The sequence below is a fragment of the Somniosus microcephalus genome, chromosome 8, assembly GCF_052327205.1.
Source record: "Somniosus microcephalus isolate GS21.2 chromosome 8, FLI_Smic_1.0, whole genome shotgun sequence".
In the NCBI taxonomy this organism is placed as follows: Eukaryota; Metazoa; Chordata; class Chondrichthyes; order Squaliformes; family Somniosidae; genus Somniosus; species Somniosus microcephalus.
In genome coordinates, this window is record NC_140994.1 from 28,989,542 (window position 1) to 29,001,082 (window position 11,541).

The 11,541-nt window shown below is 42.4% G+C and overlaps 1 protein-coding gene across 1 annotated transcript in view; it reads right to left on the reverse strand.

Moving 5' to 3' along the window:
* The window catches only part of LOC147113404 (pancreatic lipase-related protein 2-like), a 39,754-nt gene extending 30,534 nt beyond the window's left edge, over window positions 1-9,220 (reverse strand). Inside the window, exons 1-2 of the mRNA XM_085994415.1 lie at window positions 9,172-9,220; window positions 2,027-2,181 (exon numbers count right to left, since the gene is read on the reverse strand). Coding sequence (XP_085850541.1) covers window positions 2,027-2,181; window positions 9,172-9,220 — 204 coding nt within the window. The remainder of the gene's footprint in view (window positions 1-2,026; window positions 2,182-9,171) is intronic.
* Window positions 9,221-11,541: the final 2,321 nt, after the last annotated feature.

The window sequence follows — 11,541 nt, forward strand, 5'->3', positions numbered from 1 at the left end:
GTGGAGGTTCTCTCACAGAAACACATAAGCACCACTTACACTGTTTGTCAGGGATTCCGCAGCCCATAAGATTGTAAATCCACCCCTTTACAATTACATTTAAAATCTGCTTAATTTTATATATAACCTATACACACATCTTTTATTTGTACCAGTTACTGATGCAAAAGTCTATAGATGTGTAACTAAAGCACCAATAACTTCCCAATTAATGTACTTTTTAAATTATGTTCTTGATCATATTTATAGATGGCATCATATTAGTCATAGAGTCATAGATTTATACAGCACAGAAAGAGGCCCTTCAGCCCATCTTGTCCACGCTGGCCATCAAGCCCTATCTATTCTAATCCCACTTATTCCGTAACCTTGTATGCTATGGCGTTTCAAGTACTCATCTAAATGCTTCTTGAATGTTGTGAGGGTTCCTGCCTCTACCACCCTTTCAGGCAGTGAATTCCAGATTCTTTATTATTATTTTTTAATTTTATTATTATTATTTTTAATATTAAAAAAAAAATTACTTAATGATAATATTTAAATATTTCTTTAACACTCATATATAACTTTTATTATATTATTGTAAAGATTCAACACCCACTTTGTTAGATTAAACGTCAAATGTAATGTGGCCAGGGTCCCTTTAAGGATCCCGGCCGAAAACACGTCCTGAATGACATCACCAGACCCGCTCCATCTAATTGGGCTGGGTAACGTGATGGGCGGGCTTAATAGGCCCCATTAAGGCAAGTTCATTTTCTACAGTAGAATGGAGCCAGCAGCGGGGTCGGGACCAGCCACAGACACCACCCAGGTAGGCAAAATTCTGGCAAATATTTAAATTGAAGTAACGCCCCCTGGCAGCGGGTTAGTCGTCCCCCCCCCCCCCGCCCCGCCTCTGGCAAAACCAGAAGTGGGCGGGTTGGAGGAGGGATCAGATGAGAAATCCCATTTTTATCACTTTAACTGCCCCCATGCTCCAAACCCACCCGTTTTTTCAGGGGAAATATCTCTGTTTCAGTTACATTATGGGGGAAGATTTTCTTTATAAACAAGTTGACAATTTTGTTACCCACAGTACACAGAGGAAATCTTCTCCAATATGTTTCTTTGTTTCTGTTTGTTTGCTTCATTGCCTTTTATTTTCTTTGTTCTTACTGTCTACCCGAATTCTGTTTTTTCTCCTTTGACTATCCTTTCTCGGGCTGGTTCTCTCTCTTTCTTTGCTTTCTTTTTTTGCTTGCTTTCTTTACTCCTGTTATTTCTTCTCTCTTGTGTCCTTTTATTCTTAATGTTTGCTCAGTTCTTGGCTGTCTCCCAATACCGTACACATCTTCAGTTTCCAGGCCTTCGGTCACACAGCATTAACTCTCACACACTGCATCAGTACACATCTTGTCGTATCACCGCACATCCTGGTCTGGTGGGGTCTGACCCTGTGGTGTGGACCTGTTTTTTTTCCTAATCTTGTGATTGGCAGCTCCATGGTGTTTCACTTGCATTTTGTGTTTTGATTTCATATTGAATGCCTTTGTAACTTGTTTCGTTCTCTCTCTCTATTTTCCTTATTTTTTCATTCCTCTTCTGTAGTTTTTCATCCCACCCCAACTATTTTCACATTCTTTTGTTCTTTTTATATCTCTGCATTACTTCACGGATTTTATATCATCTAACAATTTTCTATTAAGCATTTAATCCATTAACACCCTGTGTTTGATTCTCTCCACTTCCCCATTCATCTTCTTCATTCTCTCCCCTCCACTGTTACATATCTTTTTTCTTACTTTTCATTTCAACCCTACAAAAATTCTGTTTATCCTGCAGTCTTCAGATCTGAAAAATGGCACAACCTGAAATACGATAACCTTTTAGACGCTGATGGACTTGCTGCGTATTTCCAAAATTTTCAGGTTTTTTTCCAAAATGCCAACATTTGCAGTTTCCTCTTTTTTTCCTTTTTTTATCAAGATCATGTGATGATTGCATTTTAAATAGTTTTAAAAAAGCCAGTAAATTCAAACAGTACCTGAAAAGTTGCTGTATTCCTTCTTGTCCAGAGCAAAAAACGTGTATCAATATCCTCTGGGGACCAGGGTAGCTTTTTAATTGGTCTTTGCTTTGTTCCAGCCCATGGGACATCATCCGTAAAGCAGCCGAGTCTGTTAAAGCAGATTTCGGCAGCTGTAAAGAGAATTTACTTTGTAAGCAAGTTTCACAAACTAAGATATACAAAAAGCATATATTTTCTCCCCTCATTTAGGTCACTCAGTGCCAAACATCATATTAGTTAATAGAAAGTGTAATTGACTAGATAAAAGGAACTGCCAATGTTAGAAATCAGAAATAAAAACAAAAAATGCGAAAAATGTTGTTCTGATGAATGGTCTACAATGAAACATTAGCCCTGAAATTGTGGTGTCTGTGACAGCCTACTCTCAGAGTACACCGTCGTATTCCCCTTGAAATGCCCCGCAAGTTACGGATTTCCACATCTGCTAGCACATGCACGAAATCCGGAACTTGTGGCCTGTCAATGTAAGCGTTGTCAGGCGATCCGCGAAGCGGGGGGTCTAAAAAGCAATCACTGGCGCAGGGTTGGGTTAACTGCCCAGCGACTGGCCAGCAATTGCCCACGCAAGTCTTACGGTTGATGCAAGCAGGGGCAGGGCCTGTTTGCATCAGCGTAAGGGGACATCTGAGCCTTAAATTAAACATTTTAAATCTTAAATTATGCACATACAATTTATTAAATGAGTTTATGCAAATATTGGCCCAGATTACAGTCTTAATGATGTTCAAAATTATCAAAAAATTAAATTTTTATTGAGGTTGTCGCAATGAAAGAAATTGTGAATAAAATTGCAATTCTATACATAGTGCGGACCTGAGCGGGAGCGGCGGCAGCGGAGGCATAAAGGGAACTGAGAAAAGACTTTTAAAAAAGCAAAAAACAAGGAGTGATGTCACAGGACAGCAGGAGGCGGGGTATAAATTGAGCGGGAGGCCCTGAGAGAGTGCAGCAGCGGCGGCAGTGAGGAGGCGGAGTACCTCCAGTGAAAACAGCAACAACAAAAGCAACAACTGAAAAACCGCTAAAGTGATGTGGCAATCAGGGAAGGAACTGATTGGTGAGTAGCTGGTAAGTGTTTCTAGTTAATAGTCTATTAAGTAAAGGAATGGCAGGGCAGCTCAGTCCCGTGGAATGCACATGCTGTGCCACTTGGAGACTCTAGGATGCTTCCCGTGTCCTGGACAACCACTTGTGCAGGAAGTGTCGTCAGCTGGAGGAGCTCGAGCTCTGGGTTTTGGACCTTGAGCAGCAGTTGGTATTACTGCGGTGCATCCATGAGGCTGAGCGCTTCGTGGATAGCACGTTTCAGAAGGTGGTCATCCTGCAGATAAAGAGTGTGCAGGCAGAAAGGAAATGGGTGGCCACCAGACAGAAGAGGAGGACCAGGCAGGTAGTGCAGGATTCACAGAGTCATATGGTCATTACGGCACAGAAGGAGGCCATTTGGCCCATCGAGTCCATGCCGGCTCTCTGTAGAGCAATCCAGTCAGTCCCATTCCCCCACTCTATCCCCGTAGCTCTGCAAGTTTATTTCCCTCAAGTACCTATCCAATTTCCTTTTGAAATCATTGATCGTCTCCGCTTCCACCACCCTCGTCGGTAGTGAGTTCCAGGTCATCACCACTCGCTGAGAAAAAAGTTCTTCCTCACATCCCCCTGTATCTCTTGTCCAAAACTTTAAATCTGTGTCCCCTAGTCCTTGTACCATCAGTTAATGGGAACAGCCATTCTCTGTCTACCTTATCCAAACCCATCATAATCTTGTACACCTAAATCAAATCGCCCCTCAACCTCCTTTGCTCCAAGGAGAACAACCCCAGCTTCTCCAACCTAACCTTGTAGCTAAAATCCCTCATCCCTGGAACCATTCTGGTAAATCTCCTCCGCACCCTCTCAAGGACCTTCACATCCTTCCTAAAGTGTGATGACCAGAACTGGACGCAATACTCTAGTTGTGCCCTAACCAGAGCTTTATAAAGGTTCAGCATAACAGCTTTTGTACTCAATACCTCTATTTATAAAGCCCAAGATCCCATATGCTTTGCTAACTACGCTCTCAATATGTCCTGCCACCTTCAAAGATCTATGCACTTGAAACCCCAGGTCCCTCTGTCCCTGCACTCTTTAGAACTGTGCCATTAAGTCTATATTGCCTCTCTCTATCCCTTCTGCCAAAATGCATCACCTCACACTTCTCTGTATTAAATTCCATCTGCCACTTGTCTGCCCATTCTGCTAGCCTATCTATGTCCTGTTAAAGTCAATTGGTATCATCCTCACTGTTTGCCACACGTCCAAGTTTGGTATAATCGACAAATTTTGAAATTTTACTCTGTATTCCAATATCCAAGTCATTTATATATATATCACAAAAAGCAGTGATCCTAGCACTGACCCTTGGGGAACACCACTGTCTACCATTCTCCAGTCTGAAAAACAAACATTTACGACTCGCTGTTTTCTGTCTTTAAGCCAATTTCTTATCCAAGCTGATACTGACCCTCCCATTCCATGAGCTTCAATTTTGTTAACCAGCCTTTTATGTGGTACTTTGCCAAATGCTTTCTTAAAATCCATATAGACAACATCCACTGCATTCCCTTCATCAACCTTCTCTGTTACTTCATCAAAAAATTCAATTAGATTAGTCAGACACGATCTGCCTTTTACAAATCTGTGCTGGCTCTCCTTAATTAGCTTAAACTTCTATAAGTGCCTGTTAATTTTTTCCCTGATGATTGTTTCTAAATTAATTTTAATTAATGTCTCATGGGGAGGTTTGCTAGTGCTGTTGGGGAGGGTTTAAACTAATTTGGCAGGGGGGTGGGCACCAGGATGTAACATTAGAAATGGGAAATAAAGTGCTGAAAGGATTGGGAGAGGCAGAGAGCACTAATGTAAGAAATAGTAAGGTGTGGGGGGTGGGGGGAGAGAGGGTGGTCAAACTAAGAGAGATTACAGGATGGTCTAAGATGGGTTTACAGTGTATGTATGTGAACACACGAAGTGTAGTAAACAAGGTAAGTGAGCTGCAGGCACAAATAGCCACATGGGAATATGATGTTGTGGCATTAACTGAGACCTGGCTCAAAAAAGGGCAGGATTGGGTATGAAATAATCCTGGTTATAAAGTGTTCAGGAAAGATAGGGAAGGAAAGATAGGAGGTGGTGTGGCAGTATTGGTCAAGGAGAATGTTACAGTGCTGGAGAGGGAGGATGTCCTGGAGGGGTCAAGGACAGAATCTATATGGCTGGAGTTAAGAAATAATAGAGGTGCCATTACACTACTAGGTGTATTCTATAGACCACCAAATAGTGGGAAAGATATGGAGGAGCAAATTTGCAGAGAAATTACAGAGAGGTGCAAGAACTATAGAGTAGTAATAATGGGGGACTTCAACTATCCTAATATAGACTGGGATCATAATAGTGTTAAGGGCAGAGAAGGGGAAACATTTCTGAAGTGTGTTCAGGAGAACTTTCTTGATCAGTATGTTTCCAGCCCGACGAGGGAGGAGGCATTGCGGGATCTGGTTCTGGGGAATGAGGTAGGTCAAGTGGAGCAAGTGTCACTAGGGAACAGTGATCATAGTATCATAAGGTTTAGATTAGCTATGGAAAAGGACAGGGAGCAATCTAGAGTAAAAATGTTTAACTGGGGGAAGGCCAATTTCGGTGGGATGAGAATGGATCTGGACTGGGTAAACTGGAATCAAAGATTGGCAGGTAAAACTGTAATGGAACAATGGGCTGCCTTTAAAGAGGAAATAGTTCAGGTACAGTTGAGGTACATTCCCACTAGGGGGAAAGGCATGGCTCCCTGGATGACAAAAGAGATAGAGAATATGATGAAGCAGAAAAAAAGCACGTATGACAGATGTCAGGTTGCAAATAGATCTGAGAATCAGGCTAAATATAGAAAAGTTGGAGGAGAAGTGAAAAAGAAAATAAGAGAGGCAAAGAGAGGGTATGAGAATAGAATGGCAGCCAACATAAAAAGTAATCCAAATGTCTTCTATAGGCATATAAATAGTAAAAGAGTAGTAAGAGGAGGGGTGAGGCCGATTAGGGACCAAAAAGGAGACCTATGTATGGAGGCAGAGGGTATGACTGAGGTAATAAATGAGTACGTTGCATCTGTCTTCACCAAGGAAGAGGATGCTGCCATAGACATAGTAAAGGAGGAGGTAGTGGAGATACTTGATGGGATAAAAATTGATAAAGAGGAGGTATTAGAAAGGCTGGCTGTACTTAAAGTAGCTAAGTCACCAGGAGCGGATGGGATGCATCCTAGGATGCTGAGGGAATTGAGAGAGGAAATCGCGGAGGAACTGGCCATAATATTCCAATCCTCCTTAGATACAGGGGTGGTGCCAGAGGACTGGAGAACTTCAAATGTTACACTATTGTTCAAAAAAGGGTGTAATGATAAACCGAGCAACTACAGGCCAGTCAGTTTGACCTCGGTAGTGGGGAAGGTTTTAGAAACAGTAATCAGGGACAAAATTAACAGTCACTTGGACAAGTGTGGATTAATTAAGGAAAGCCAGCATGGATTTGTTAAAGGCAAATTGTGTTTATCTAACTTGACTGAGTTCTTTGATGAGGTAACAGAGAGGGTTGATGAGGGCAATGCGGTTGATGTGATGTACATGGATTTCCAAAAGGTGTTCGACAAAGTGCCACATAATAGGCTTGCCATCAAAATTGAAGCCCATGGAATAAAAGGGATAGTGGCAGCACGGATATGGAATTGGCTAAGTGATAGGAAACAGAGAGTAGTGGTGAATGGTTGTTTTTTGGACTGGAGGAAGGTATACAGTGGTATTCCCCAGGGGTCGGTTCTAGGACCACTGCTATACTTGATATATATTAATGATTTGGACGTGTGTGTACAGGGCACAATTTCAAAATTTGCAGATGACACAAACTTGGAAGTATAGTGAACAGTGAGGAGGAGAGTGATAGATTTCAGGAACACACAGACAGGCTGGTGAAATGGGCGGACACATGGCAGATGAAATTTAACGCAGAAAAGTATGAAGTGATACATTTTGGCAGAAAGAATGAGGAGAAGACATATAAACTAAATGGTACAATCCTGAAGGGGGCGCACGAACAGAGACACCTGGGGATATGTGTGCACGTCGTTGAAGGTGGCAGGGCAGCTACGGGATCCTGGGCTTCATGAATAGAGGTATAGAGAACAAAAATGTAGAAATTATGATGAACCTGTATAAAACACTGGTTCGGTCCCAACTGGAGTACTGTGTCCAATTCTGGGCACCACACTTTAGCAAGGATGTGAACGATTTAGAGAAGGTGCAGAAAAGATTTACGAGAATGATTCCAGGAATGAGGGACTTCAGTTACGTTGATTGACTGGAGAAGCTGGGGTTGTTCTCCTTGGTGCAGAGATGATTGAGAGGAGATTTGGTAGAGGTGTTCAAAATCATGAGGGGTCTGGACAGAGTAGACAGAGGGAAACTGTTCCCATTGGCAGAAGGGTCGAGAACCAGAGGACACAGATTTAAGGGGATTGGCAAAAGAACCAAAGGCGACGTAAGAAAAAACTTTTTACGCAGCGAGTGGTTAAGATCTGGAATGCACTGCCTGAAAGGGTGGTGGAGGCAGATTCAATCACGGCTTTCAAAAGGGAGTTGGATAAGTATCTGAAGGAAAGTAATTTGCAGGGCTACGGGGAAAGGGCAGGGGAGTGGGACTAGCTGGAGTGCTCTTGCAGAGAGCCGGCACGGGCTCGACGGGCCAAATGGCCTTCTTCCGTGTTGTAACCATTCTATGATTGTATAATTATTAGATTTGGGGATTCCATTGTATATCATTAGGGGATTCCCTTCGTAAATGATTGAAATGGAATTCTCCTTTGTCACTGGAGGAACGGGCCCACGAGATCCCAGGTACGCCTCCGAAACGCCTGCGTTCCTGAGATCCTTGGGCCATTACGCTGCCCTCCGCCTCGAGGCTCGAGACTGCAGCTTTTCGCAGCCTGAGCACTGGCAGGTACTTTCGTAATTGTTTCGCAGATCGGGGGCATACTCCGAAGGTACGCCTCCGACCGCAATTTTTAGGTCATTATCTGTTTCTTCCTTGTGTCAGCCTTGGCTCAGAGGTAGCACTCTCGCCTCTCTGGGAGAAGGTTATGGGTTCAAGTTGCACTCCAGAAACTTAAGCACAATAGTGCAGACTGATGTTAGTCTAATACTGAGGGAATGCTGTCTTGGCAGAGGTGCTATCTTTTAGATGAGACATTAAACTGAAGCCCTAGCTGCCTGCTCAGATGGATATAAAATATTCCATGGCACTATTTGAAGAAGAGCAGCAAAGTTCTCCTGGTGTCCTGGCCAATATTCATAGCTCAGCCAACACCAGATTAGGTTATCTGGTCATTTATCCAATTGCTGATTGTGGGGCGTTGCTGTGCACAAATTAACTGCTGCATTTGTCTACATTGCCACAGTGATTACACTTCAAAAGTGCTTTGAAGACAGGAAATGTGCTATATAAATACAAGTTCTTTCTTTTCTTTCCTGTCAGATGCTGATTGGCATGCTGTAGATTTCTAGCATTTTCTGTTTTTATTCTATGCACATGACCATCCCAGCCAGACACATTCTCTGATTTTTCATCCCTCCTTATGGGGAAGCAATTGAGCTCCATTTGTCACTTGACTTTGGTGGGATCATAAACTTACTGGAGGGGGATCTGCAGAAAGTAATCCGCATGATTTAACATAGTGCTTTGTAACGTAGACGCTATAGGGTAGAAATTATCCTATTGTACCAACGCTTAACATACTTGGGCCTAATTCCACTGTCCGCTCAACAAATCCACTGATTTGTCTAACCTGTGTCAAATACAAGTCAAAAACAAATATATAAAATGAACATGCACACATATATTCGGAGAGAGAAGCAGGGGGAGAGAAAAAGATACAGAATCACAGTATTTTTGGAGTTGCAATACTCCAAATAAAGTGTGTGTTTTCTTGCTGTACGCAAAGTTGACAACAGTCTTCAACGGTAAGGATTGTAACACTTTATTGGACATATCGATACCATTCTGTATTGTTTTGTTCTTACCTTTCACTGTGTTGCCCAAAGTGACTGCTGCGATTACAAGCCACAGCATCTAAAATGAAATTTACAAGAAAACATTAACAACATTTTTTTGATTGAATTGATTAGAGTACTTGTAGAGTAGGAATCATACTCATGAATTCTCACTTACTTTAGCAGGTGTCCCGGCGTGAGAGCAACTAGCAATTGCTGGCTCTGTATAATGTGCACACACATATATACACTGTGCTCATGTTTGCTTTGTAACATTGGTGCTATTTTTGTGCCTGTGAAACAGGCAGATGGCAAATTAATTCTTGGAGCAATTTCAAAAAATGCCAAGCAGCTTTATGAGTGCAAAGTTTCCATGATTTTACATGGCTATGACAAATAGATATTTTGAATTTGAAAACATTCTTTTGCTTCTTTTTATATTCCTTATCAGTGGAGTAATAAAGTGATTTACACAGGTGCAGCACTAAAGCGCACTTTTAATTCTGTCAGATATTGCTTTAACAGTGATAAAAAATTATCAAGCTGCAATAACAAGAACATCTATCCCTCCAAAGTGGAAACATAGAAGATAGGAGCAGGAGTAGGCCATTCGACCCCTTGAGCCTGCTCCGCCATTTAATGAGATCATGGCTGATCATCCAAATTCAGTACCCTGTCCCTGCTTTCTCCCCATATCCCTTGATCCCTTTAGCCTTAAGAAATATATCTAACTCCTTGAATATATTTAATGAATTGGCCTCAACTGCCTTCTGTGGTAGAGAATTCCACAGGTTCACCACTCTCTGGGTGAAGAAATTCCTCCTCATTTCAGTCCTAAATGGCTTACCCCTTATCCTTAGACTGTGACCCCTGGTTCTGGATTCCCCTGCCATTGGGAACATCCTTCCTGCATCTAGTCTGTCTAGTCCTGTTAGAATTTTATAAGTTTCAATGAGAGCCCCTCTCATTCTTCTAAACTCCAGCGAGTATAAGCCCAATCGACCCAATCTCTCCTCATACGTCATTCCTGCCATCCCAGGTATCAGCCTGGTGAATCTTCGCTGCACTCCCTCCATGGCAAGAATATCCTTCCTCAGATAAGGCGACCAAAACTGCACACAATACTCAAGGTGTGGTCTCACCAAGGCCCTGTACAACTGCAGCAAGACATCCTTGCTCCTGTACTCGAATCCTCTCGCTATGAAAGCCAACATACCATTTGCCTTCTTAACCGCCTGCTGCACCTGCATGCTTACCTTCAGCGACTGGTGCACAGGGACACCCAGGTCTCATTATTATTTAGTGATGTCTATTTTCATATTAGGTGACCCTACTAGAAAAACACCACTTCATGGTGCAAAGCTGTGTCATCTCATCCTGCCCTCAACAGTAGTAACATTTTGCTGCTTCAATGCCACCTAGCGTGGAGATATGTTTTTCTAAATGTAACAATAACAATAGTTTACATTAACGTAGTGTCTTTAATGGGAAAAAAAGTCCCACAGTGCTTCACAGATAGGCATAAGGAAAATGGGCATTGAGTCAGGAAGGGACCGATTAGGAGGGGTAACCAAAGACTTGGTCGATGAAATAGGTTTGCCACCAATGTTGGGTGAATGAGGGACAGATACACAAAAGGCTGGAGTCACAGGAACAGAGTATTCGGGAGTGCATAGGAACATGGGAACAGGAGTAGGCCATTTAGACCCTCGAGCCTATTCCGCCATTCAATGAGATCATGGCTGATCTGTGACCTAACTCCATATACCCGCCTTTGCCCCATATCCTTTACTAACTTTGGTTAACAAAAATCTATCAATCTCAGATTTAAAATTAACAATTAACCTATCATCAATTGCCGTTTGCAGAAGAGTGTTCCAAACTTCTACCACCCTTTGCATGTAGAAGTGTTTCCTAACTTTACTCCTGAAAGGCATGGCGATAATTTTTAGACTATGTTCCCAGTCCTAGACTCCCCAACCAGCGGAAATAGTTTCTACCCTATCAGTTCCCCTTAATATCTTGAAAACTTTAATCAAATCACCTCTTAACCTTCTACATTCCAGAAAATACAACCCTAGTTTGTGGAATCTCTCCTCGTAATTTAACCCTTGGAGTCCAGGTATCATTCTAGTATATCTACGCTGCACTCCCTCCAAGGCCAATATATCCTTCCTAAGGTGTGGTGCCCAGAATTGCTCACAGTACTCCAGGTGTGGTCTAACCAGGGCTTTGTATAGCTGTAGCGTAACTTCTACCCCCTTATATTCTAGTCCTCTGGATATAAAGGCCAGCATTCCATTAGCCTTTTTGATTATTTTCATTACCTGTCCATGACATTTTAATGATCTTTGTACATGGACCCCCAAGTCTCTTTGGACCTCCACTGTTTCTAGCTTG